We start from the raw sequence: 27,665 nt of genomic DNA, 5'->3' as shown, positions 1-27,665 counted from the left end.
TCTTGTACACGTTTAGGTAACTTCATTTTTTTTTTATGCATTTGACCATTTAACTTTTTAAATGTGTTCACATATTACCATTGTTACATGCTATATCAGGTGACAATGGTAATATGTGAACACATTTAACAAGTTAAATGGTCAAATGTATACAAAAAAAGAAAATTATTTAAATGTGAACATTTTTTTTATAAATTTCTTATTTTTTTTTAATTTCTAACCGTATTTTTATGATTTTTTTTCCTATGAGTTTTTCTAATACAATGTTTTAAATCTTTGTTTATAATTGTTTTTAAACTTTTTTTTTATTCTTTCATATAATTTTAATACAAGTGTTTTTAAACCAAATATTTTATAAATGTTTTAAATTTTTCTTACAAGTATTTAACTTGTTTTTTTTTACATTTTCATACATTTTTTTATAACTTTCATACATTTATTTCTAAACTTTATTTTACAATATTTTTAAAGTGTTTCACAGATTTTGTATGATAGTTTAATATTTTTTTTATAACATGTTAAAATATTTTCATTAAACACTAGTTTAAAACGTTGTATTAAAAAAGTTAAAAGTTTATAAACTTATAATTAAAAAGTATTAAAAAGTTGGAACAATTTTAAAACATTTACAATATATAGATTTTTTTTTGTTTTTTATTTGTTAAGTAATATTTTCTTTTTATTTTTTTTAAAAACCTTGTATACTTATTGTTACATATTTAATTTATTTAATTTTATTGTTAGATAATATTTACTTTAAAAATATTGTATATGCTTAAAAACAAAAGAAAAAAATTATAAGAGGCTATATAAAATATTTCACAAAACAAAAACATATTTATTATTAAAAAGTAAAGTTTAAAATTGATCAATATTTAATTAATACTTAGGAAATTATGGATATTGTAAAAATAACGTTTGAAAAAAAATATTACAAAGAGATATGAAAAATAAAATCACTATTAAAAGCGGGGAAAATGACTAATCAGGGTAATTGAATTTTCGTTTTGTTTATATTTATACAACTTTCTTTTTTCATATACATTTAACCATTTAACTTGTAATTTGTTCACATATTACCATTGTCACCTGCTATAGACTGTGACATTAGCAATATGTGAACACATATAACAAGTTAAATTGTCAAATATATACAAAAATAAAGAAGGTACCTAAATATAAACAAAACGATAAAGATTATTACCCTGATAAGTCATTTTCCCTAAAAATTATAAAAAAAAATAGATTTTGTTATATATGATATTTAAAAACATTAAGAATGACAAATACGATATTTAAGGTTTAGACCGGACAAATACGATATTTAAATGTTTAGCAAGGACATATACGAAATTATGCCTAAATTATAATCAAATTATCAAAAAATATAATCACATTATATAACTTTATTTCATATAATGACTACTAGGTTACAACCCGTGAAACCAAGGGTATAAAAAAAAATATTATATTCAATTATTAATAATTAAAAATGATAATGAAAAAACAAAGATTTATAAAATTTTATCCTTACTTTTATATAAACATACCTATATAAATGCATAGATTTTTTAAATTGAAGATGATACCCACAATTAAAGATGTAGCAAAGCAAAAAAAACAAAATAAATCTAATCAATGAAGCAATTAACATTTGAATTAGAAAATATAAATAGACACTATAAAACAACTTGTTGGGTTTTATAATTTGTTAAACATTAAATATACATTAAATTTATAGATATATTCAACAAACATTATCTATTATAAATATATTTTGATATTAATACATCCGTCAGATATTATTGATCATATATTAACCATAATCAATTTAATAAACAATAACATTTAAAGTTTAATAAAAGAATGAAAAGGGATGTGTATTATATGTATTAACCATAGAAAAAAATCAAATATAGGAATTCAAAAATAATCGTATCTTTGTAAATTAAATGGAATCGAATTACAATGGGAAATTGAATATTATCCCGAAATTCAAGTTAAAAAAGGAATTCAAAATTTTATGTTAGTCGGTTACAAATTTATAGGGATTTAAAGTTAATTATGCAATTTTTTGATTTTTGATTTATTGATAATACATAAAGAGATATTTAGAGTAAAGAAGGGTATAGTTGAAATTTCATTTTGATGGAAAATGGTTTGTGGAAGTGCAAAATGGCAAAAATGATTTCTTTTATTAAGATAGAAGATTAATATTCAAAAGTATGGCCGTCTCTAGTTTCCTTAAACAACATTGTTTGATAAGACTATATGACACAAATTTCCTTCAATAAAAAGACATGTACATCATATAATTTTTCATATGATTAATGTAATTTGGACAAAATACGACTATGACGATTAAATAGGACTTTCCACCGGCCGGACACACATTGACAAAATGGTCCACTCATGGCCAATTCATATGTCACAAATAATTATTAACTAAGATAGTCTATCATAAGATGGTTAATGATGATTATTTGATACATTTAAGAACATCCAAATAAGGTTTAACAAGAGTTGAATAGATGATGATTAGGATTGAATATAAATTGAATGAAATGTGAGTGATGATAGTTAAATGAAAAGTTGTATGATCATTGAGTTGAGTGGTTGAATAAAATTAATATTTTTCTTTTTCAATTAAATTTTAAGTCATATATATGTAATCATATTTTCATATAATTTTTTGTATTTGATTTTTGTATTTTTCTAATTAAACCACAAATAAAATGAACCATATTTTTAGGTATTCTATTATTTAATGTATCATATTTTTAAGTGTCGTATTTTTTCGTAATTTTTTAATTAATGTATTTTTAAGTATTGTATTTTTTTTAACTGTTATATCTTTTAATTTTAAATTCATAATTATGTTTAAAAATATAGTGATGATGATATAGAAATCCATTAAACTTTATAGAGTTTAATGTAGTGTGGATGTTAAGGAGTAAAGTTAAATAAAAAATAAAATGATGATGTGGTAGTGATGTAGAGTTTAATGAATTGTGGATGTCCTAAGATAAAGTTGATCCAAGTTTAAGTCCTATAGAATGAATTAACGTGATGTTAAAAAATAGAGCATTTTATGATAATAATTAAGGGGTTGCATGTTTAAGACATTCTTGGCTTAAATGATTCTTTATTAATTATTTCGTATTGTGAAAAAACATAGAAAAAGATATTCCTAACATCATCATCTATTATACCAATTTAGGACAATTAGACAGATGGTTTTCAGGTACTTACACAAGAAATCCTCACTACATAAACCCTAATATACGCTCGATACAATCACTCAAACCTAATATACTATGAAGATTAAGTAAAACTAAAGAACTCAGTAAAACTAAAGAACTCAGAAGCGAGTATACAAACCCTAACTCAACACAACAAAAGGAGAAAAAACGAGAGAAAAATGAGAGTGATCTGAAACACTTGTACTCGAATGAATCCAAATCAAGTTGCAGCCTAGAATATATACTTCGGGTAAACGAATCCTTCAAGCACGTGTGTCAACCCAAATCAATATCACAAATATGCATCATAACCCATAACTTTGTAATAATGTCACAAACAACCCACACCACAAAATAAATATAAAAAACAATCTAAAACTATTTTATATTTAACCCCTGTAATATTTGGATATTTCAAGTTTGAACCAACACATACTTTTAACACCCCTCCTCAAACTTGACATTTTAGAACAAAGAATATTAACTTTTGTTAAAAGGATTAACTAAACCAATTTCATTTAACAAAAAATTATGTTATGAAATATTTAAAAACTTTGTTAAAATATCAGCTCTTTGTTTAGAAGAGCTTATTTTTTCAACTTTTAAAACAACATTTGCTATCTTTTCTCTAACAAAGTGCAAGTCAATTTCAAAATGCTTTGTTTTCTCATGGAAAACCGAATTTAATGCAAGCTTTATAGCAGACTCATTGTCACAAAAAAGTTTTACAGACATCAAACCTTTAATACCCAAATCAAACAAAAGTTTCAAAATCTAAATAATTTCACAAGTAACAAAACCCAAAGCTCTGTATTCAGATTCAGTAAGGATCTGGAAACTATTGCTTGTTTTTTACTTTTCCAGGAAACTAATGAACTTCCAAAATAAAGAAAATATCTAGTAACTAATTTTCTAGAAGTAAGGCATTTTGCCCAGTCAACATCTACAAAACCCATTAAATCAAAATTATCTGACTTAACTCTAGGAATACCTTTTCCAGGACTTCCCTTCAAGTATTTAAGTAATCTAAAAGCTATATTCAGATGAGACTTATGAGGTTTGTGCATAAACTGACTGAGAATTTGAACACAATATGATATATCTAGTCTGGTAATAGTAAGATATATAAGTTTTCCAATTAACTTTTGAAATTCAGTATCATTCTTAAGTAAAGGATCACTATCATCACAATTTCTTTTTTGGAACAAAATTTGCTTCTAAAGGAGTTAGAACACGTTTGCAACTCAACATTCCAAATTCATGCAAAAGTTCAAGACAATACTTTCTTTGATTCAAACAAACACCTCCATTTATACTCAAAACTTCAATTCCAAGAAAATAACTCAACTTTCCCAAATCTTTTATTAAAAGTTTTGAATTTAAAAAGGATTTTACATTCTGAAGTTCAATTTCACTATAATAATATCATCTACTTAGACTAAGAGAACAATAATTGAATTATTCCCCTTTTTTAACAAATAAAGAATAATCATTTATACTTTGAGAAAAACCATAACTGAATAGTTCATAACATAATTTTTCATTCCACTTCCTAGGGGCCTACTTTAATCTATATAAGGACTTAACCAACTTAGATACTCTGGTATCACCTTTAGTGTGATACCCTTAAGGAAGGCTCATATATGCATCCTCAGTCAAATCTCCATAAAGAAAAGCATTATTAATATCAAGTTGATATAAATGCCACGATTTTGTTAACAGACAAAGCAATAACAACACGAATTGTAACAATCAACCCCTTCTCTCTGATTGTAGCCTGTAGCTACAAGACAAGCCTTGTATCTTTCTACTTATCCATTAGGTTTGTACTTAATTCTATATACCCATTTACAACCTATTGGTTTTCTTTTTTTAGGAAGATCAACAAGATCCCATGTATGATTACGGTACAAGGCTTCCATTTCATTATTCATTGCCTCAATCCAATTTGGATTTGTATAGGCTTCTTCAAAATTCTTTGGCTCAATAGTTTTATTAGGGTTAGAACAAAAACACTTATTTTCAACACTAAGAACAGAGTAATTAAGAGTACGTTCAATACCATATCTATACCTCCCTTTAACAAGATAATCATTGAATTTCACAGGCATACGAGATTCTCTTCTAGATCTAGACGTCCTTACTGGATGTCCTAGAGAAGGAAATGAGTCTAAATGACTACTTTCATCAGTTAGATCTGAAGGACTTGGCATAGCCCTGTCACATGAAGGTTCATATGCCTCGTTGGTCTGATTATCGACTAATGTGGTATCAAAAATAGTCTCATTCAGATTCTGAGCTGCATTAGAACCATCCATCTGATGGTTAACACTCAAGTCATTTAGATCAATCAAATCATTCACATAATCAAAACCATTTTGATCATCATAGGAAAAAGGGTCTACTGAATTAGTAAAATCAAATTGGTTGTCAACAACAATTGACTTAAGTTTAAAAGGAAAAACTAACTCATAGAGCTTCACATCCATGGAAACAAAAATAAAATTTGTATCAAGACTTCACAATTTATAACCCTTTTTCTCAGAAGAATAACCTAACAAAACACACTTTTCAGATCGTTCAAAAAAATTATCATGATTATTAAGTTTTGTAGCAAAACACAAGCTACCAAATACTCTTAAGTGTTTAAAAACAGGTATTTTCTTAAAAAACAAGTTCATAAGGAGATAAACCTTTTAGAATATAAGTTGGCATTCTGTTTATCAAAAAACTAAAGTTACAACAGCCTCTCCCCAATACTTTATAGGGAGACCAGACTGAAAAAGTAAAGATCTGGCAACATTAAGAAGATGTACGTGTTTCCTTTCCACCGCCCCATTTTGTTGTGGTGTATAAACACATGATGTTTGATGAAAAATACCATTAAGTTCAAAAAAATAATTCATTCTGAGATTTGAAAATTTAGTTCCATTATCAGAACGAACTGTTTTAATTTTAGAATCAAACTGATTTAACAAATGCTAAAAAAAGAAGTAAAACAATTATAAACCTCATCTTTACTTTTCAAAAGATAAACCTAAGTAGCCCTTGTGAAATCATCTACAATAGTCAAGAAAACCCTATAGCCTTCTCTAGCAGACACTTTATAGGGACCCCACACATCTAGATGAATCAATTCTCCAAGTTTGGATGAACTATGAAAACTAAAAGGAAAGGACTCACGTGCTTGCTTAGCCTTATGACAGACATCACAAGGAGGAAGAGAAGTATTATCAAAATTAAGTTTATCTTTTAAAGAATTTAAAGTTTGTTCAGCAGGATGACCTAACCTACTATGTCATGTAAGTTTAGAAACACAACATTTAGAAAATTACAAGAACTAATACCTGAGTGAAAAGCATCAAGATAATACAATCCCCCAGACTCTCTACCATTCTCCACCACCTTCTTTGTTATAAAGCCTAGATTTTACAATTATGCTCATTAAAAACAACTTCACAATTTGTTTCTTTGCACAAATTGTGTACAGAAAGAAGGTTTACATTAAAATCAGGAACAACAAAGACATCAAAGAGTGTTAAGTTTTCAGAAAACTGTAAGTTTCCAATTTTGTCAATTTTAGCAAAAGAACCAATTGGATGATTTACAAGAAGATGTAGTTTAGAAACATCAGCAGTGTTATGTAGAAGTGACTCAGATGAAGTCATATGTTGATTTGCACCTGAGTCAACAATCCACTTTTGATGGTCAATGGTAGAGCTAAAAGACCTAAAGAGAGGAATACCTGTCATATTGGCACTGACAGAAGTATCTTCAAAAATAGAAGACTCTTCATTGATAAGACTCAAGAGTTTGTTATACTATTCACTTGTAAGATAATGAGTTCCACCACTTCCAGAGACATCAGAAGTAGTACTAGAAGAAGAAGAAGAACTACTAGAAGGAACAGATGAAGAATTCACAGAAAAAGATTTATTCTGATTTTTTTGATTATCATTATTAAATAAATTCCTAGGTTTAAAGTCTTTTGGATAACCAATCAAATTATAACACCTTTCAGTAAGGTGTCCCTTAAGACCACAGTTCTTACATTATAAGTTTTTATTCCTTCACCTATTAGAATTAGAATTTTGACTTCATTTATCATTAAACCTGTTGTTAAAAGCAGAGGACTGAGTTTTAGACACACTAGAGGTAGATGACAGAGCCCCATTCTTATGATGATATTCCTCTCTAGCAACAATTAAGAAGGTCGTTTTAACTTTTGGAAGAGGATCCATCAGAAGAATATGACTCTTTACTTGATTAAAAGAGTCATCAAGACCACTTAAAAACTTCATTAACTTCATAAGTTTTGAATGATCATTATATTTAGTAGCAGCTTCACAAGTACACTCATCAAGATTAATAAGACCATCAAATTCTTTCTAAAGAGTATCAAGTTTATTAAAATACCCAGACAAAGAAGACCCATCTTGATTAAGTGAATTAATACGTTGATGTGCATTAAAAATAACAGACCCATCAACCTTGTTATAAGTTTCGAAAAGCTCGTTCCAGATATCTACAACATACTCAGAGTATGTGTGACCATAGTAAATTGATTCAGACAATGACCCAAGGTTCCAAGAACATACTACATCATTAGCACGTTCCCATTTCAAAGATTTAAGTTCATCAATAGAGTCCTTTTTGTCACACCCGCGAACCGTCGGAACGGACGACGGAAATGTCCGGGGGCGGGGTGACGCCATGTGTAGTATCACAACAGTTGTATCATAGTAAGCGAAGTAAACATAACCATTACATTATAATATGAATATTTACATTGTTTGAAAACATAGTTTGTTCATAACAGTATATAACAAAAGTAAAAGATGTGACTCCAAAATGCTCCGTCTTCTCCAAAAGTTGGCAAGAGTACCTGTCTATTGTTGCCCTGAGAATACAAGCAGTTTTAAAATATCATCATAAAGCTGGTGAGTTCATAAGCGTTTAGTTCTGGTAAAAGAAATGTTTCTTTGATCCTTTGAAAAATGTTTCCCAAGAAAATCCTATATTTTCTTATGAAAGATGTTTGATTATCCATTCGTTATTTGTTTAACAGCCTGTTTATGTAAGGTTGAGTTATCCTAGGCAAATCCTATATTTTCCTTAAAAGTTGATAGTTGGCTATCTGTTCTTGTCTGAGGTGTACGAGTATCTACCATACTTGTATCGTTAGATGTAGTTTCCTTGAAAAACCCTGTTTGCTCTCTGTAAGAAGTATTAGCCTTATTACATAAACAAAACTAATAAATAAGTAGTGAACTAAATCCTAAGGGTATTATTAATACCCTCTAGTAATCAAATCGGTTATTACTTTGAGGTTAGTTCACTTGTTTCATTATTACAAAAGTAAATCTCTGTTATCTAGCTTGCGAGTTTTATAACCATACATTAAACTTGATATGGCACGTAACGGGGCCAATATCCTTTTATGACTTTGTCACCCCAGGCATGGCTGCCTAACTGTAGCTAGCAGTTTAGGTGCGGGATAGTCAGTCCCGTATAGATCTATACACAATATTCACGCTCTCCCTCCAAGAGATTCTGGTTACAAGGGTTAGTCCTACACTCTCGAATCCGGTGGAGTGTTACCAAGGACGTGTCTCCAACTTAAAATAACAAATTTACAAGTAATAATATAGAAAATCTTGTTTATGTTTTGTATGAATCCTTTTGTAAAATATCACATTTTATGACAAGATTCACAAGTTCCTTGCTTTAGTTTTGAAAACTGTTTCTACGAGTTGATTTCTTAATCGTTTGGTAAAACTGTTTTCTGTGTTAAAAGCATACTGAAACTGTAATTATTTTAAACAAAATAATATACTTGAACACAAGTTTCCTTGTACTTTTGCTTGTATCCCCCCTGAAAACATGAAAAACTCGGAAAAAGCGTAGGGGTATGAACTCACTGTTTGACGTATGATTCGAGCGTATGATCGGTTACGAGCGCTGCGTGTCAATTGATGTTTCGCACGCAAGTGGATCCTAATAACATATAGTAACACATACATGTGTTAGAATTAGGGTGTTTCATGACTAAACATGACGGGAAACCACCCTAAAGACTTGGAAATGCTTGTTGGGACCCTATATAATCAAACGAGGGAGGTGTACGGCCAAAAGAGTGTTTGTGCGGCCAGGGTGTGCGGCCAGGATGTGTGTGCGGTCGTACATGGGAGTGTGCGGCCGTACAGAGTGTGTGTGCGGCCGTACACAGGGGTGTGCGGCCGTACACTCTTCATTCAAGCCCAAAATGTCGATTTCTAGGTGTTTCAAAGCCAATACCAAGTCCAACTAGCAAATGGAGGCCAAACTCTCACTTTGGAGAGTCTTTAAGGTGTGTGCGGCCGTACACCTTCAAGTGATAAAGAACACGAAGAACATGAAGAGTTTTAGGCTTAGATCAAGGTGTCTTACCAGTATAACAAGTTGAATGATGGAGTACTTCACGTTTTTGAGGCCCTTAGAGTGTTCTTGGATGAAGTTTCTAGAGAGAGAAAGTAGTGTGCAGCCAAGAGGGTAAAAGAGTGAATGAAAGGGTCTCCTCCTTTATATATAGGAGGGTGTACGGTTGAGGGGTGGGTGTGCGGCCGCACACCCATGTGTACGGCCGTACACTCCTCCCGAGGGGGTGTATGGCCCGAATGTTGAACTATGACTTGGTATTTCTCGACCTAGGACCCAAACTTTGATTGTACGAGGCTTAGAACGATTTATCAAACCCTTAAACGACGTTAAAAGGTGATAAAATCGAGTTTAATATTGATATAAAGATCAATTGTACAGGATAAAGGTTCCGGGTTGTCACACTTTTGTAACACCCCGACTCCCATATATATTTTCAAAAAGCTTTATATTCATTTTATTGAAGGAACTCGATGAGTTGGATGCCCTAACTCGTCGTGTCAAAGCTAGTCAGTCCGCGTGATTTATGACTTCTACTCGACGTGTCGGAGGACCCCAACTCGACGAGTAGAGATTGTGCATAGAAACCCTAAATTTTAGGGTTTGCACCCTATTTAAATAACTTATGGGCCGCTCCTAGCCTCCCTCATAGTCACTGCAGCCAGAGGAAACCCTATATCGAGTCCTAAACCACCCATTGTGTGTGTTGAGAGCTTGAAAGACGTTATTTGTTGATTTTGGAAGGGAAACTTGAAGAGTGAGGAGCTTGGATCAAAAAGGAGGAAGTGGATCTGTCATCTACTTCGTTTTGGAAACCAATCTGAGGTATAAAGCTAATACCTTGACCCTTTCAAGCTTAGATCTTCTTCTATGGACATTTATGGTCATTTTTGGGGTTTAATGGAGCCACTCTTGGGTTTGAGCTTGTCATAAGGACATGGTCTCAGATCTGGACTCCTCTAGGCCCCAAAATCATAAAGTTATCAACTTTCTCTGGTATTGGCCTTTCCTCCATGCCCTAAACCTCATCTTAGACTTGGTTTTGGTGTTTTAAGCCTTTAAGACCTTGCATGCACGTAAAGTTTGCAACTTTACGTGGTAACTATGCCTTTAGGAAGCTAGATCTACATTTTGGAACGTTGGAATAGCTTAAGAACGTCTGAATAAGAAATGGACTGAAGGGACTCGACGAGTTGCATGGTCAACTCGACGAGTCAGATGAAGATTGGTCGTTTTTGGTTCTGCATGGACTCGGCGAGTCGGTGAGATGACTCGACGAGTTAGTTAGGGTTTTCCCGGCATTTGGACACCACATGGACTCGAAGAGTTGTCTGGAAACTCGGTGAGTCGACTAGGGTTTTCACGACTTCTTGGGTTCTGAAGGAACTCGACGAGTCAGTTAGCTACACTCGACGAGTTGGGTCAACATGGACTGTTGACCTTGACCGTTGACTTTGACTGTGACAAAGGGTTGACCAGTTTGACTTCTGGGGGTATTTTAGTAATTTGGAAATTTATGGAAATGGATTATTGGTGGATGTAGGTGTGTGTGTTTGGCGTCGTACTTGGGAAGTTTGACACTTATCATTCCGAGCTACTCGTGAGGTGAGTTTTCCTCACTATACTTAAGGGTCTAAGGCACCAAGGCCGACCCTTTAGATTGTTATCCTGTTTTGTTACTGTTATGATCTGTTAGATTAGTATCCTAGTAGATAGGATGTTTCTATGTGATTATGATCTGCTAAATCGGTATCCTGGTAGATAGGATGTTGCTATGCTTAGGGATCCGTAGATCAGCTTGATTGTCTGTAGACTGTTATGTGGTTATTTGATGTGGGTGCACATGTTTGATTGGTGGTTGAGGCATCTGCTTGAGCATGAGCCAACAGACCTGGGCATTCCAACCCGATGGTTGTGGGCCGAGAGTATTCCATCCCGAGGATGATTGGACTCTTAGTATGTGGGCATTCCAACCCGATGGTTGTGGGTCGAGGGTATACCATCCCGAGGATGATTGGACTCATAGTATGTTGGCATTCCAACCCGATGGTTGAGGGTTTGGGGCATTCCAACCCGATGGTTAATTGGGCCCATAGTATGCTGTTATTATATATGTGTTATATGTTGTGCGGGTATTTTGGGGGAACTTACTAAGCTTCGGGCTTACAGTTGTTGATTTTGTTTCAAGTACTTCAGACGATTGCGGGAAGGCGAATGCGTGATCGTGCACATCCTCATGTTTTTATAATATGATTTCTGGGATACTCTGACATGAAACTGTTTTGAAAACAATCTGTAATAATTATTTGGTTTTGAATGATTTAAAAAGTTTTAAATTGGCTTGAATTTTAAGGATGTTACACCTTTTTTACAGTTCCATCTACAAACCCTAATTTATTTCTAGCCTTAAGACTTATAATCATAGAGCTACGCCATACACAAAATTTTTTGGTCCCAGTTAATTTGAAATTTACAATTATAGTAACAGTATTATCAGATGGATGTATGTACAAAGGATCATCGTAGTTTACCGGATCAACCTTAGAACCACTACCAGACTCAGGAGGAGATGTAGAGTCAGTCATAGTGCAATCACAAAAAACAATCAAAAAGAACACAAGCTACTGTGATCCTTATGCGTCTAGATGGTCACCACGATATGTTGGGGCCCAAGACAAGAATCATAGAGTCAAAAAAATAATCATAGATATCAAATACCAACAAATAATAACTGATGTACTTAAGACAACCAGGATCTCCCACAACTACAGCTAGAAAAAGGGTAGAAGGGAACAAGAAACGCTCACAGAGCAAAAAGCCGGAGAACCAACACAGATCGACTCCTGTTACTCCGTTCTCTACAAGTGTTAACGGTGATGAAATCCGTTAACAAAAAGAGTTATTTCAGAGAACAGGATTGACCGATCGAAGAACTAATCCAAACTTGATTCGTCAATCAAGGATCTCCACTTGACAACGATTTGTCACTCAAGGATCTCCACTTGAAAACAAACCTGCAAGATCACACAAGAACTCGTAGTACCAGGATCTTAAGAAAAAAACAATAAACAAGACAACGTTTTCGATTTAGGAGAAATTCCAAAGGGAAAACCCTAGATCGGAAATGGAAGAACCCTAGATGTTCACAGATAGGCCAAATAAATATGGGATTTCAACAAAAACCTCAAGACTAACCAAATTGTGAAGATCTACAAGGATCTAACCAAACAACAAAAGAAAATAAGAAGTACCTTTCGACCTAGACGAACGTCAGATCACAGATGAACGTCGGAGCACAAAATCGGAGCCCTAAAGCTCTGATACCATGTGAAAAACGTAGAAACAAATATTCCCAACATCATCATCTATTATATCAATTTATGACAAATAGACAGATGGTTTTCAGGTACTTACACAAGAAATATTCACTACATAAAACCTAATCTACACTCAGTACAATCACTCAAACCTAATCTACTATGAAGATTAAGTAAAACTAAAGAACTCAGAAGCGAGTATACAAACCCTAACTTAACACAACGAAAGGAGAAAAAACGAGAGAAAAATGAGAATGATCTGAAACACTTGTGCTCGAATGAATCCAAATCAAACTGCAACCCATATTATATACTTCTGGTAACGGATCCTTCAAACCTGCGTGTCAACCCATATCAATATCACAAATATGCACCGCAACCCATAACTTTTTAATAATGTCACAGACAACCCAGACCACAAAATAAATATAAAAAACAATTTGAAACTATTTTATATTTAACCCTTGCAATATCGGCATATGTCAAGTTTGAACCAACACATACTTTTAACACATGTACACCATTATAATGCAAAGAAGAGTATTAACAGCATGAACATGTCAAAATGAATTTAACATGCATTAAATTTAATTACCCAATTCATAAGCTCATATTGCAGTTGACCAGTTAATTAGATTGATTAAAAATTTTATAAATTCATAATTATACCTGTTCATCACATTATATTTTAAGGAGTAAAATAAGAAAATTATGACAAGCCAAGATAATCTTGTTTAATGTGTAAAATCAAATATATGCATAAATTAATTAGGTGATTATCTCATAGAATTATAAACTATGCAGGTTAAATTAATCACACAAAGTCGTCAACCTTTTAGTATTGAGTAATTAAATGAAATAAGTCACAATAATTGGCAAAAAGTCAGAATAATAAAAAAACCCTTAAAATGCGAAATGTAATAAAAAGTTCAAAACATATTTACACAATCATTCACATTTTGAGGTCTGACCTAATCACTACAACAACGTTGGCTTTATTATTTAATTATAAAAACATTTTTTAAAGTTAAAGTTCAATATGGATTACTACCAAAAATAATAAGTGAAATTATAATTGCAATATATAAATAGATAATATAATTTAAAAGTTTACAAAAGTTATTTAAAAATATAACTTCCGTTTTTTAACCAAACTATAACTGATTTAAAAGTAGAACCGTTACAGACTATATAACCTTTTCACCATCCCCCAAATCATGACATTTGTTATTTTATTATGGAAATATTAACTACATGGATTAGTTATCACTATATGGAATAACCGAATAATATATGCAGTTTATTTTTGGTAAAAAATAAGGATTTATTAGAAGAACTTTAACATTAGTTGACCAACCAAGTTGAATTTTTTTTACTTTAGAAGTCTACAATCCATCAACTAATCACTACAATTTCTATTCTTTATTGTTTTCTTCATTTCTTGATTAATAAATTCGAATTCATTGAATTGAATGTTCTATAACCTAACATCATTAACAACAAATCAAACACGGGTCCAGCTAGGATTTCTCAGTTCATCAAAATAGTCTACTCCTCTCGCGTTTTTCAATCTTTGCTTCAAATCTGTCAAGTTTGAAGTTGAAGCACCAACACACTCTCTTCTCAGTTCTCTCTTCGCATTTTTTTATATGCAATCACTGAAAAGGTTTCGGGTTTATCATATTTCTTTCTCGAATAATGTAATCCTGGGATCAGATTTCTAGATTGCTGGTCTCGCCCTTTTCTCTTGATCTAAGATACGTACTACTCCGACATCTTTACTTATTTGATTTGCGTGTTCGTATCCGAAGAAAAATTATTTAATCGCATGAAATTACTGCAATTGTGAGTTGGATGGCTCAATTATCTGAACCCGAACGGTCTCCCAATGTTCAACAAAGGGGTTTTCGACTTCAAGCTCCACTGGTGAGTCCCGCTTCTTCTTTGACTTCTTCTTGCTTACAGCTTCTGTGTCTCGCGAGGATTTAGATGACGACACCCAGATGAAATGAACATTTTTTCCGGAATTGTTGACATTACATGTAAAATAGGTCGTCTGATTTCTCTCTTTACAGAATCATTTGGTTCATGAGCTGTATTTATAGATATCCAGATGAAATCGAATAGAATTTTCAAGAAATCTTGACATTACTCATTACTCATGGTGTGGGTTTTGTCTCTTTAAACTCAATTGTGGGGGATTTTGTTTTCATCAGAATTTGAGGATAAAAAGCTTATATCGAATGTAATTTGTTTTTGGATTTCTTGAGCATACCTATCTCCACTCAACCTAATGTCTGTTTCTGTGAGCTATGTGTACGATCTATCAGCCTAGTTTCGAATGTAAGAGCTTCAGTTTTGTTGTTTCTGTTTCCATCGCTACATGCTTGTCAGCGAAGACATCAGACTTTAGGTCTTTTTCATAAATCATCGATTAGGCTCTATTCTTGATGTTTTTTGTTAAATCTGCCGAATTAATTTGGTTACTAACATCGAGAAATGATTCAGGTAGAGTCTGTTTCATGCTACTGTAGAGTCGATGCAGGCTTAAAAACAGTAGCAGGTGCCAGAAAATTTGTCCCCGGATCAAAACTCTGCATCCAACCCGACATCAACCCACGAGCACACAAGTCCAAAAACAGTCGCAGGGAAAGAACCAGGGTCCAACCCCCTCTCCTCCCTGGTCTCCCAGACGACCTAGCCATCGCGTGCCTAATCCGGGTCCCACGAGCCGAACACAACAAGCTCCGATTAGTCTGCAAAAGATGGTTCAGACTCCTCTCAGGTAACTACTTCTATTCCCTTAGAAAAAGCTTAGGAATGGCAGAAGAATGGGTGTATGTGTTCAAAAGAGATCGTGATGGGCGTATTTCTTGGCATGCATTCGACCCCACCTACCAACTATGGCAGCCCCTGCCACCTGTCCCGGTGGAATACGGGTCGGCCCTCGGGTTCGGTTGTGCGGTTCTTAGCGGGTGTCATCTTTATCTCTTTGGTGGTAAAGACCCGATTAAGGGTTCCATGAGACGTGTTGTTTTCTATAGTGCAAGAACAAATAAATGGCATAGAGCTCCTGATATGCTTAGAAAAAGGCAGTTTTTTGGAGCTTGTGTGATAAACAACTGTCTTTATGTAGCGGGTGGTGAATGTGAGGGGATTCATAGGACGCTTAGGTCAGCAGAAGTTTATGATCCGAATAAACACAGATGGAACTTTATATCGGATATGAGCACTGCTATGGTGCCATTTATAGGTGTGGTTCATAATGGGAAGTGGTTCTTGAAGGGGATCGGGGCCCACCGGGAGGTTTTGAGTGAAGCGTATACCCCGGAATCGAATACATGGGAGTCTGTCACGAATGGGATGATTGGTGGTTGGCGGAACCCTAGTATTTCCATGAATGGAAAGCTTTATGCTTTGGATTGCCGCGATGGGTGTAAGATTAGGGTTTATGAAGAGGATACGAATTCTTGGAAAAGGTTTATTGATAGTAAGGTTCATTTAGGGAGTTCACGTGCTTTGGAGGCTGCAGCTCTTGTTTCATTGAATGGGAAGTTGTGTATTATTAGAAATAATATGAGTATTAGTCTGGTTGATATTTTGAGCCCTGATAAGCAAGTGGAGAGTAATCCTTACCTTTGGGAGAATATTGCTGGAAAAGGTCAGATGAAAACATTGCTTACGAATATTTGGTCAAGTTTATCGGGTAGAAATAGTCTCAAGAGCCACATTGTGCATTGTCAAGTGCTTCAAGCATGAAGAAACGTGTTTTCTGTTTGTGATGATGTTTTAGCAGTTGATTCAACGGCTGCAAATAAGAACACAAAGAGGAAAGTGAAGATGCCTTGTGAGTTGTAAGATAGGAAGAAGATGAGGAGGGGCATGGTGGTAATTGGCAAACTCAGAGATAAGTTAGGTCTTGTACAAATGGTGAGAAAGCAAGAAACTTTGAACTCATTTTGAGACTGTTTTGCCCTTTTGAGATATTGGTAGCATATTTATGAAATGAACTTTGTGTTGATTACAGATTTTTGACTTTCTAGTCTCGTAATTGTTATCTATGTAAATTCTGACAAGTGACAAGTGACATTTAAAACCATGATAAAAAGTTATATTATTGTCACTTCGGTTTAGGTAGAAGTTTGTAATGATAATAGATGTAGGCCTTTTAACTCAAACCTTTAACAAAATGTAGTCTAATGTCACGGACTTGATTTTTCAATCTTACTGTTATGGTACTTAGACCGTGACCAACTCTGTCCAATTTGATCAACCACATAAATCAAGTAAATGAAGCTACGAGGAACCTAAATGGATTAATGGAATACTGAAAGTGTTTTACAAATTAACGAGAGTATACAACAACGAATGTTTCAGATTCTCTGAGGCATATTTGTCTTGTAATATGTGAGTCATTACATTCTTCCTCATCTAAGCTCACGATGTCTTAATCATGTCAAGCGAATATAAGCTAGCATATTGTAATTTGTTGTTTGGTAAAAAATAAAAAGTAAATTATTGTAACTTATAAGCTAACTTTTGATAAGCTACTTTGAAATAGCTTTTAAGAAGCTTATAAAATTTCTCAAAAATATTCCAAATATGTCATTAATTATACCTGATGCTAGTTTTTAGTTTTATATCTAAATGTCTATTTATATCATTTTATATTAATTCATAAGTTAGACCAGCTAGTTTTTCAAATAGTCTGCTAAAAACAGACCTTAAACCACATGCGTAAGTGAAGAAATGTTTAGAAACAAATATACTTCGGTATGTAAGTTATATAGGTTTAACAAGAGGTGATGTCATCAATAGTTGCTTAAGATGAACTAAGAGGAGCTTCACGTGGAACAAGTATCTTTTGCATTGCAATAGCATTAGTTTTCAAAAGCAAGGTTTATCAATAATTATAATGACTATGTTTGAACATGAATAAAGTGTTAGCAATTCGAAAAGAAGGCTCGGGACAAGAGGTAAACCTTATGATAGCTAAGACTCGTGAATATTAAGAAATGACTTATTTATTTAGTTAGTAACAATCCCATAGGACTTCGAAGTGAACAAAAAAGATGGAATGTTTAAAGTACAAGTATCAAGTATGCTAATTATTTGTTTGAGAACCTTAATGGTTAACAATCACGTTTCTTGTTTATAGTTGTATGTGAACCATTTATTAATAAATGGTGGAATGGGGAAAGACAAGAAGTTAGTGCAAGTTTCATAAGAGAGTGACAATCAATCTTCATAACCGAAAATGGTGAAGTTGGTGGCAATGGAGGCAATGATAGTCATATACTAAGGTAACATAGATCTTATGTATACATGGGAACCAGTAATAGAACTATAAGATTATACATGGGAATATATAATAAAAAGGGAAGAGATCCTCTTAACGTATGGAATTATGGATTAATGATGAACTTAAACATGGACATGCAGAGAGTGCAAAACTGGGCCTCAAAGCAGATCTTAATGTTATGGCCCAAAATTATTGGTACGATTCAAGGAGCTAAGCCCACCTAATACTTGGATAATTCTAGATGCTTCTCTTAGTTTCCTTTGTAATCTCTAGAAGGTGTCCTTTTGTTTTGATGTCTATTTTTATTCCATGCAAGGCCAAGTCCCTTTCATCTTTTTTTGGGAGAAATAGAGTTATTAAGCACTCTCTAAGTATAAGAATCATCTCTTAGCATACTTGGTCCCAATATTAATTGCAAGTGCTTCAGGCCTCTTCTAACTCCCATTTTAAGGCTTACTCGACTACAGAGTATTTGATAACAAGATTATTGAGTGTCACACGCACGAGAAATGGGCCCTGTCACAAGTGGTGTAAGAGCCTTGTTCAAAATTTTAACTTTAAAGTAAAATGTAGCACGATGATAGGCAGAGCAAGGTACAAGATGAACATGTATGTGGGCGAGAACAATCCCCACCAAAAGACAAGTTCAAACGGTCCAAGTTAGAAGCAAATCACGACCTCATATAGGTATATCCATTGAAGTAATGGAGCCTTACATTTCCCAATTTGAGCTTTTTGTAGATGGACTCAAGGCTTACAGATGAGGGACGTAAAAGAAACAATCGAGCTACCTAGGTCTCCAAAGCAATAACATCAAGTAAAGTCTATTGTGCATCTTTCCTAGGGTTTAAAGTCCTTAAATCTGCTATGTTCAATAGCACAAGAAAACGAACATCATATGGAAGAAAGAAACAAAGGAACCACGTCTCCAAGACGAGAGATATACAAATCAAGACCATCAAAATCGTCGAAACCATGCTTCATATATGGTGAGATAGTTAGATTTAGTATTTTTGAACCAAATCAAGTCGAAGTCATCAATAATATGTTTCATATGCGACAAGGTGCATTGGACACAACATTGTGCACAAAAGAAAGCCATGAGTACCTTGGTATAGAAAATGAAGGATAAACACGAGGAAGAAGAACAAGTGCACATGGATACGATGCAATACCTTGGAGCTTTGACTAAGGTCATTCCCAAGAAGGAAAAATAATACCCATGGCTATTGTTTGCCAACCTTATGATCAATGATATGATACACCGAGTATTGATTCACATGGTGGCTTCATATAACTTCTTGGATGTTAAGCCAAAAGATTGGGCATTCACTACACACCAAGTTACAACACTATTGAGGTAGTGAAATCAAAATCAAGTTGAATCATCGGTACCACCAAGACAAATGTACATTCACTAGTACACGTGGATGACTTCAAGATCATATTGGGAATGACTTTCCATGAAGCCAATACCTTCCCGATCCAAAGAGTTATTCCCTAGTAATCATTGATGGTAACAAAATGCGGGTGGTTGAGTTGATGAAAAAAATTGTAAGGCTTCAATCTCGTTCCTACAATACCTAAGAGAATATTGGAACAAATCGTCACAACCAACAAGAGATATCACCAATTGTGGGATGATGCTAACTCAAAAAGGAAGACCAATAGAAGACATTCCAAGACCAAAAATAATCAAGGCATAGAAGGAAGATACAATGAAGACTTCTTCGGCATTTGAAACATGAGAGTTACAACCGAAGTTTAGTCGCGATGAGGACGTCACATAATCAAGTATGGGAGGGTGTTACCGCACAAAGGTCTTCGCCCGATCATAAGGGCTAAACCCACCCAACACTTAGATAATTCTAAATATATCTCTTAGTTTCCCCGGTAATCTCTAGAATGTGTCAATTTGTTTTCAATTTTGTGTGTATCCCGTGTAAGGTCGTCTATATAGGGTCAAGTCCCTTCTATTTCTACTCATGAATGTATCATCAGAAGCATATACACTAAACGTTTTATTTTATAAGTGATTAAAATCAGTTACCTTTTTAAATATTATATCAAGTACCACATGTATCCGTTGACCAAACAAAAAAGCAAAGTTACTTTATTAAATATTCTATCAAGTACCACACACAAGTGTTGAACCAAACAATTTGAAAGCAATAGGATTACTATTGCTTCATCATTTGCCAACTAATTGGACTTATTTAATGATTTATTACCCAAATATAAGAAAGTAGGAAATGTGTTTAGCGGAATAAATCTCACAAGTTAAAGAGACGTCACTTTGTAATCGTTTAAACCTTGTCAAGCTGTGTGTTATCAAAATTCAAAACGCTCCTTGCGTGATATGGCTTGTCTTGGGTCCTTTGCAGCCATCAAGTCGGACATGATTTTTGGATGTTACACTTGTCCCCAGAAATCAATATCATCAGCAATGCATACATCCACTCTAATTTTGAATCACGCACCATTTGCAACATAAAGAAAATAGGTAAACCACAACACAATATTATTCATGAGTGGCTAATACAAGGGTACATATGACATAGTGGAAAACTAATACGATATGATATCTAACACAATATTATACACTTCTTAGAACACATTCCCAAACTTTTAACACCATTTTACTCATACAAGAGGCTCAACGAGGCTCAACCATTGGCGCAGCCTAGTGGCTTCTGACCTTCAAAAAGACAGGATACTAATATGCCTCTTATTATCATCAAACCTTTAAAGGTCTTGTATCTACTCCGTGATCAGCATTTCAACCTCATCAACAGTCATAGGAAGCTGTAAACAAGAATTGATTATAGACAAAATATTAGTAGTCATTACGCAATCATCAAGATCAGTGACAATTTTGCCCCTGTATAGTGGACCTTGGTTAGTAAATAGTAACATAGACAACGAACTTATCAACAACAGAATGAATGATCTTATAAACTTTGCCCCTGTGCTGTGTGTTAGGTAAACCAGACATGTATCCACATCGGAACAATTAGATCATCCAACAAACCTAAGAAGTGTGAAACAAGGTTTGTTTTTGCATTCAAGAACTGTATGTTCTTTTAGGAAAGTATCGATCCCTATAAATATAGGGATAGATTTGCTCACTACAATGAATAATGGAGTTGATTTAACATTAATAGCCAAATCAACAACACTGGATCTCAAACATAAAAAAGTAAAAGAGTAATCATGTTCTTCTGTAACTAAGAAGCTAGTAAACAATACCTGAGAGATAGGATTGGATGATTGAGCGCAAGCAACAAGGGCGTTATCTGTACAAGAGTGGACCGTCTCAAACTGATCGATGTCAAGTTTCTTATTAATAAACCCAACAGTGAAGTAGATATTATCGGAACTTGGCAAGTCAACCCTAATTTCATCAACATCGAACCAGAAAAACAACCTCTTCACTTGGATCCCATCCAAATCAGTAATTGATCCGACGTTGAGCTTCCCAGTGATCTTACTGTCATAGTACACAAGGTAATCGAACTGGATATAGCAAGGTTTCTGTAGTTCGACAACGAAACTTCCATCGTCGGGGGAGAAAGAGTAAGACTTGACGGAATCGGGCAGAAGGCCAGTGGGGAGGCCATATTTGTCGAGGATATCGTAGACCGTGGGTGTTGGGTCGTCGGAGAGTGCGGTGGTTGAGGAGACGACTGCGAGCAGAGTTAGGATTAGGAGGAGTAGGGTTTTGGTCGCCATTGTTGTGGATGTGATAAGAATCGGTGTTGGTAGTGTATTTAAGGGAAAGTGACGTTTTATGGGCAGGTTTTAATTGGGTGAGGAGGTTCGTTCTTACGGGATAGAGGCGTTAATTAGGCGTAGAGCAACCGCAGCGGCGACTCGTGGAAAGAAAATCAGTCCCACGTGCCGCGATCAACATGGCGGACCCCTTCGGGGCAGGGGTTTTTGGATGTATTGTATTCCATTATACGGTGCGGGTACCCATTTCTTAAGAAAATGTTAAAATAGGTCAAATTATACCAAAGCCATTATTAAATTATCAAACTTTTTTGTATATACTAGGTATGTTTTGAGGCCCGTGCTCATGGAGGGTAATATTGACATTTCGTTCACCATTGTAGAAAAAATCTTTGAAGAAATTCAAGTACATTGCTATTATGGGTGAAGAGTTTTATGTACATCGCCTTTAATAGTAAAGAAAAAATGTGTTATTGGTAAATAAATAAAAGTACATTGCTATTAAAGTTAAGAAATTGAAATTCGATCGTCTTTAAAAAGTATGTGCGATTGGAGGTGAAATATACAGCTCAATCGGTGGATGTTTTGGTGTGCAAAGTAAAGGTGAACATGAAACGGTGTAGAACAACGGTACATTGCGTCGGTCTTTAGGCAGTTTACGTGGCGTTATAGGAACATTATGAATCGATGGGTGTTTATATTTGCTCTCGATACGTTGGATGGTCATGCTAATCACGACCCACGAAGGGTAATTTAGACATTTTCTTCACTATTGTGTCTTGTGTCAAGACAGTTACAAATAAAATACAATGCCATAATACACAAATAGCTATCAAAAGAAACTCTTTGAGAAAGTACAATGCATTAAAAAGTAAAAAATATATTTGAATTGAAAATGCTATTAATTAAAAAGCTTTATAAAACTAAATGAAAGTAACATGCTATAATAAACGTCGGAATGAAAGGACATTGCTACATATACATTGATCTTCTAACTCACCAACATCATCTCACATAGTAGTTTTCTGGCATACACATGCACACTTGAGAGTAGTTTTTCTACCGGACAAAACATCTACTTTGGTCCCTGCATTTACATGTTCTGGTGCATTTTAAATCATAGGGATTTTTTTGATTAGATTTTATGTTACACAAACAATTAAATAAGGTAAAGATTATTAATATGTAATAAATATAAATGAAAGTTTTGTGTGAATTTAAATCACTAACAATTGAGTTGATATACAGAACCAATCACCAACATGGATCTAAATCAGCTTGATAGTTGGCTAAGTCCATGAATTTATAAACCATTCATATTAAAAAAATAGCACTTTGGATTTTTCTTTCCGCGGGTATGTTGGTGTAATGAAATGGCAACATACTTTAATTTTATTTTTATATTTCGTCACCTGGTATCCTGAAAAAGCAGTGTGCTTTTATTTTGTAAACCATAAAACGGTAGGAAGACAGTCCACACCCTCACAAAACCTAAAAAAACATCAAGTCATAATATTGGCATTGTTCTCTTCAAACTTATGCTAATCATTCCATAAATACTACTAAAGTTTATCATGGTTCAAAGCTTTTTATTTGGTTGTTTGTAATAATCTTCAATAAAGACAAAACAAAAGGACGCAAGTAAAAATCATTAGGTTTATTTGTATTTTGTAATGGAGGGAATCTAGAAAAATCTAAATTAGAACAAGCAAATATAGATAGCCATACAAACGACAAAATTTGAAGCATACCTTGGCCTAATAATCAATCTTCTTTCTATACTGTTAGAAATTTACAAATATATCGAGAAATTGAATTTAATACAAAAAAAATACTACATCAATGGAAATAAAAATTCGGAAATAAAACCCATGCCTTGGCTACGTAACTTGGCACTACCCACAAAACAAAACCATCATCATGAAAATTTCAATTCAATTAAAAAATACCTTAACATTGAAGTGAAACCCATGCCTATTGTTAAATGAGATTTCAAAATTCGGAAGGTTACAACCTTAATGATACTTTAAGTTCGTCACTGTGCAGAGAAGAAAAAATTAACACCCTTAAGCCTCAAATCTAAATTCTTTCCATCCAAAAGGGAATTCTAAGTATGCGAAGTACCATAATCATGTTTTTGATGTACACATTATGAAATAAAGATTAAAAGGTCATAAATTATGAATCCCATACAATGCACCAATCTTATTGGATGAAGAAGGCGAGTTTATCGAAAAATAGTTGCATATCATTGCCACAGTTCAGACCATTGTTAAATCTAAAAATCACAAGATCGTTATGATAAAATGAGTTCAAAATTACTACAATGATGATGATTGATGGCACCTAAAAAATCGTACCAGTTGTGACTTTTACAAAGCAAGCGACTTTTACAAAGCAAGCAATGCCAGGTAAGGATAGTAAAAGACAATCCACATGATTACCTACATGGACATAACTTTGGTTTAGGGTCTGTGTCAGTAGTGATAAAATAGCTAAACTTGTAAGCACATATTTCAAATAAAGACTTTCTAACCACACATGGTTTACCATTATCAACGTCTTCCAAAAATGAAGTTTATAAATCTAAATCCTGTAGACCTACATCTTTGTTGAGGGAAAGGAAACAAAATACAAAAATAGAAACTTGAATACAATTATGTATTTCAAAATGTTGGAGTTGAATTAAGAAAACTAACTTGGGTGGTGATGCTATTCAATTTCACATTCTGTGAGGAACAGAAAGATGAACGATAAGAAGGAAAAATGATAACCCTAGTTTCCGATGGAGGTTAAATCCCATTTCAAGACAACACCCAATAAGATAAAAAGGAAACAAAGATTGAGATAATTACCATATAAACCAGATAAATTGACCAGATCGATGAGTGTATGTGTGTGTATTCAATTTTACATAAAAACTTGGTATAAAAACAAAACATTGAAGAAAACGAGACATAAACAAGGTTTTGGCGGACTTACTATCAAGATGTTACTCGAAATCGTAAGTCTGATCCATGATTGTCTCTACAGAAATCCTTTGCTCTGTTTGCTGTAAAAAAGAACAAAATAAATGTTGTGAGATGAAAGTGATGGACAGAGAGAAAGAAGAAGCAGTTTTAGAAAAAGGCGTTATGTAGGGGTAGATGGCGGTTGCTGCTGCTAAACATGCAAAACGAAGAAGATGATGGCAGGACGATGGTTGAGGTATGTATAGACGAACCTTGAAATTTGGGTGATATCAACCATAAAACTGATTTCACATTAACTTTCTTTGAGAGATGTAGTATTGGTAGAGAGAAAGCAAAAGACCTTAAGGAACCCTAAATTATAATCAACGAATTCTAATAGGCAAAAGAAATGGAGAATTTCTTGAATGGAGAGGAGAAGGTAGAGGTGAACGCATTAAACCGATGATATAAAGTTCTTGGAAGGAGAGAAAGGCCAGCGGTGACATCTGGGAGAAGAGGAAAACGTACATCTGTTACGAAGAAAAATCATTGGGCATATCTCTAGCCAGAAGAGCGGTGACTCGTGAAGATAGAGGGCACTGGTGGGGAAACAAGATATCAAGAGTGGAAGTCGGCGTCAATTTTGTTATACAGGATGAGGAGCAGTTGTATGCTAAGAAAGGAAACAAGAGGGAGCGGATACGACACACCGTTTCCCATAAGAAGAAGATGAAGATTCTGGCGAGGATTGATATTTATAGATGGGAGGAAAAAATGACCGGCACTTGCCGATTAAGAAGCGGCGGTGGATGACGATTCAGTTCTCTGGTCTTCAACTTGACGCCATATCTCTTCTGTTGAAGTGGACATGAGAAGGATTAAGTTGACGTAATGATAAAACACGTCGGTAAATTGCGTCGATTAGGGAATGGGTTACGTGGTGCTGTTTGAAGCTTGTGAATTTGATTTTGACGGCCTCTCATAAAAATGGTCTTTATATATATATATATATATATATATATATATATATATATATATATATATATATATATATATATATATATATATATATATATATATATACTAGGCGAATCCCCGCGCGTTGCGCGATAATAGAATTATATAGTTAAAATAATAACTTTTACCAAGTTATTATTTAATATTTCTACTTTGAAACAAAATGTTAGTAGTAAAGCAAACATATGGTTAACATATTAGTTTTATTAAACATTATAGTTTAATTTTTAAGTCATTGTGATATATACAATTATTTGATAATTTTATAAACCGTTTAAAATTGTGTAAATTTTATGTCAAATGAATGATAATATAACGGGTAACAAAATGTATGAACAAAAATATAAACTGCAACTTTTAGTAACATAAAAATAGAAAAACATCTATTATAACATTTGTATTAAAAAAGATATATATACAACGAATTATAAAAAAATATGAAAAATAAACACTATAACTTTTAATAACATAAAAACACTAAAACATCTATTATAACATTTATATTACCTCTTCATATTTAAATCACAAATCTCTTCAAATACATTAATGTTTTTAATGAGCAAAACTTTACAACCTTATAAAAGAAAGGAAAATAAAAAGTTATTAGTGATTACTAATTAATAATCATAAGTTAAAAACTCTTGAGTTGTAACTAATAAATATACATAAATTAGAAAACTCTTGAGTTGTAGTGTGAGTTTCAAATGAATGCGGTACTTGGAAATGTATATTTATTATTATTATTATTATTATTATTATTATTATATTCGTCTAAATAATTGGTTTTGATGTATCATTTTAATACCTTCAATTATTAAACATAAAGATATTTAATTATAAATTTATAACATAAATAGGTGCATATACATGTTAAACAAATCGCATATAATATATATATTTTTGTAAAAGTCATATGTAATTCTTGTTGTAGTAATATGGATAAATTACTTTCATATGAAGAACATATCAATGATAAGTCTATCATAATTACATATCAAATGTTCAAAATTATGTTATCTTTTAAATATTGTCTTTTAAATATGTTGTGTAGGATAACCCAACAAAAAAATAATAGAAAATAAACATAATCAAAATAGAAAAACTACAATCAAATAAATAAGAGCATTGGGTGGTTGAATATATAAATAAAGATGTTACATAAACATACATTTAAATCAAAAGAAAAAACTAACATTCGTCAACTTTGCTCAAACAAAAAAACCTATATCCATTTTATGAATCTTCTTTCTTCATTTAACATCATTCAACCATAGAAACTTGATGACAATTTTTCACTAACCTGCAATCAAAATATTTTCCTTGAAAAAGAAGAATCAGAAATATATTCCAAGCAAAACATTGATGTTTGAAGAGTCATATTCAAGATTGAGTAATACACACAAATCACATATAAAGATTAAATGAGAAACTGAATAAAAAGAAAGAATAGAAAAGTCTCATTTGTTTTGGTTGAAAGAAAAAAATCATATTACAATTACCATCGATACGACATAACCCATTTCTTCAAATCATCATATTTGGATCATGAATGCTTCAACTATATGAAAACTTTTGAATCACAATATCTTCAAATCCTTCTTACATGTAAGATTTTGTATAACACAAAAGACACAAAAGATTGACATTTTTATAGTAAACTTTTCACTAAATGTTAATTAAACATAAT

The 27,665-nt window shown here is 33.2% G+C and overlaps 3 protein-coding genes across 4 annotated transcripts; 1 reads left to right on the top strand and 2 right to left on the bottom strand.

Moving 5' to 3' along the window:
• Positions 1-5,053: 5,053 nt before the first annotated feature.
• Positions 5,054-7,957, bottom strand: LOC145158415 (uncharacterized). The gene is made up of 6 exons (XM_079077320.1): positions 7,733-7,957; positions 7,505-7,630; positions 7,072-7,180; positions 6,746-6,987; positions 5,984-6,223; positions 5,054-5,719 (listed from the first exon to the last, which is right to left on the bottom strand). The coding sequence occupies exons 1-6, from the start codon at positions 7,955-7,957 to the stop codon at positions 5,054-5,056; spliced, it is 1,608 nt and encodes a 535-aa protein (XP_078933446.1).
• A 6,511-nt stretch (positions 7,958-14,468) lies between these two features.
• LOC145160816 (F-box/kelch-repeat protein At1g55270-like) lies at positions 14,469-17,002 on the top strand. 2 transcript variants are annotated; one of them, XM_079080160.1, is made up of 2 exons: positions 14,469-14,906; positions 15,489-17,002. In XM_079080160.1, exons 1-2 carry the CDS (start codon positions 14,831-14,833, stop codon positions 16,733-16,735), a joined length of 1,323 nt encoding a protein of 440 aa, XP_078936286.1. In that variant the 5' UTR covers positions 14,469-14,830; the 3' UTR covers positions 16,736-17,002. The 2 variants fall into 2 exon arrangements, with proteins under 2 accessions (XP_078936286.1, XP_078936285.1); XM_079080159.1 differs by having other exon boundaries at positions 14,470-14,902; positions 15,485-17,002.
• A 3,776-nt stretch (positions 17,003-20,778) lies between these two features.
• Positions 20,779-22,111, bottom strand: LOC145160815 (transmembrane protein, putative (Protein of unknown function, DUF538)). Its single transcript, XM_079080158.1, has 2 exons — positions 21,528-22,111; positions 20,779-21,083 (listed from the first exon to the last, which is right to left on the bottom strand). The coding sequence occupies exons 1-2, from the start codon at positions 22,008-22,010 to the stop codon at positions 21,039-21,041; spliced, it is 528 nt and encodes a 175-aa protein (XP_078936284.1). The 5' UTR covers positions 22,011-22,111; the 3' UTR covers positions 20,779-21,038.
• Between the last annotated feature and the right edge of the window lie 5,554 nt (positions 22,112-27,665).

This window comes from Lactuca virosa, chromosome 2 (assembly GCF_052849685.1).
Source record: "Lactuca virosa cultivar CGN04683 chromosome 2, Lactuca_virosa_CGN04683_v6, whole genome shotgun sequence".
Classification (NCBI taxonomy): domain Eukaryota; kingdom Viridiplantae; phylum Streptophyta; class Magnoliopsida; order Asterales; family Asteraceae; genus Lactuca; species Lactuca virosa.
This window is presented reverse-complemented; position numbering and strand designations above follow the sequence as displayed.

Bases quoted from the DNA above. Each gene is read 5' to 3' on its own strand.
- LOC145158415 (XM_079077320.1), bottom strand. From the start codon at position 7,957: ATGGCGTCACCCCGCCCCCGGACATTTCCGTCGTCCGTTCCGACGGTT. The intron at 7,631-7,732 runs GTTGATGGGTCT...GATACTCTTTAG, and splicing joins TTTTCGAAACTTATAACAAG to AAAGAATTTGATGGTCTTAT. The intron at 7,181-7,504 runs GTAAAGAGTCAT...CAAAAAAATCAG, and splicing joins TTGATGACTCTTTTAATCAA to AATAAATCTTTTTCTGTGAA.
- LOC145160816 (XM_079080160.1), top strand. From the start codon at position 14,831: ATGGCTCAATTATCTGAACCCGAACGGTCTCCCAATGTTCAACAAAGG. The intron at 14,907-15,488 runs GTCCCGCTTCTT...TGATTCAGGTAG, and splicing joins ACTTCAAGCTCCACTGGTGA to AGTCTGTTTCATGCTACTGT.
- LOC145160815 (XM_079080158.1), bottom strand. From the start codon at position 22,010: ATGGCGACCAAAACCCTACTCCTCCTAATCCTAACTCTGCTCGCAGTC. The intron at 21,084-21,527 runs GTATTGTTTACT...TCTTGTTTACAG, and splicing joins CATCCAATCCTATCTCTCAG to CTTCCTATGACTGTTGATGA.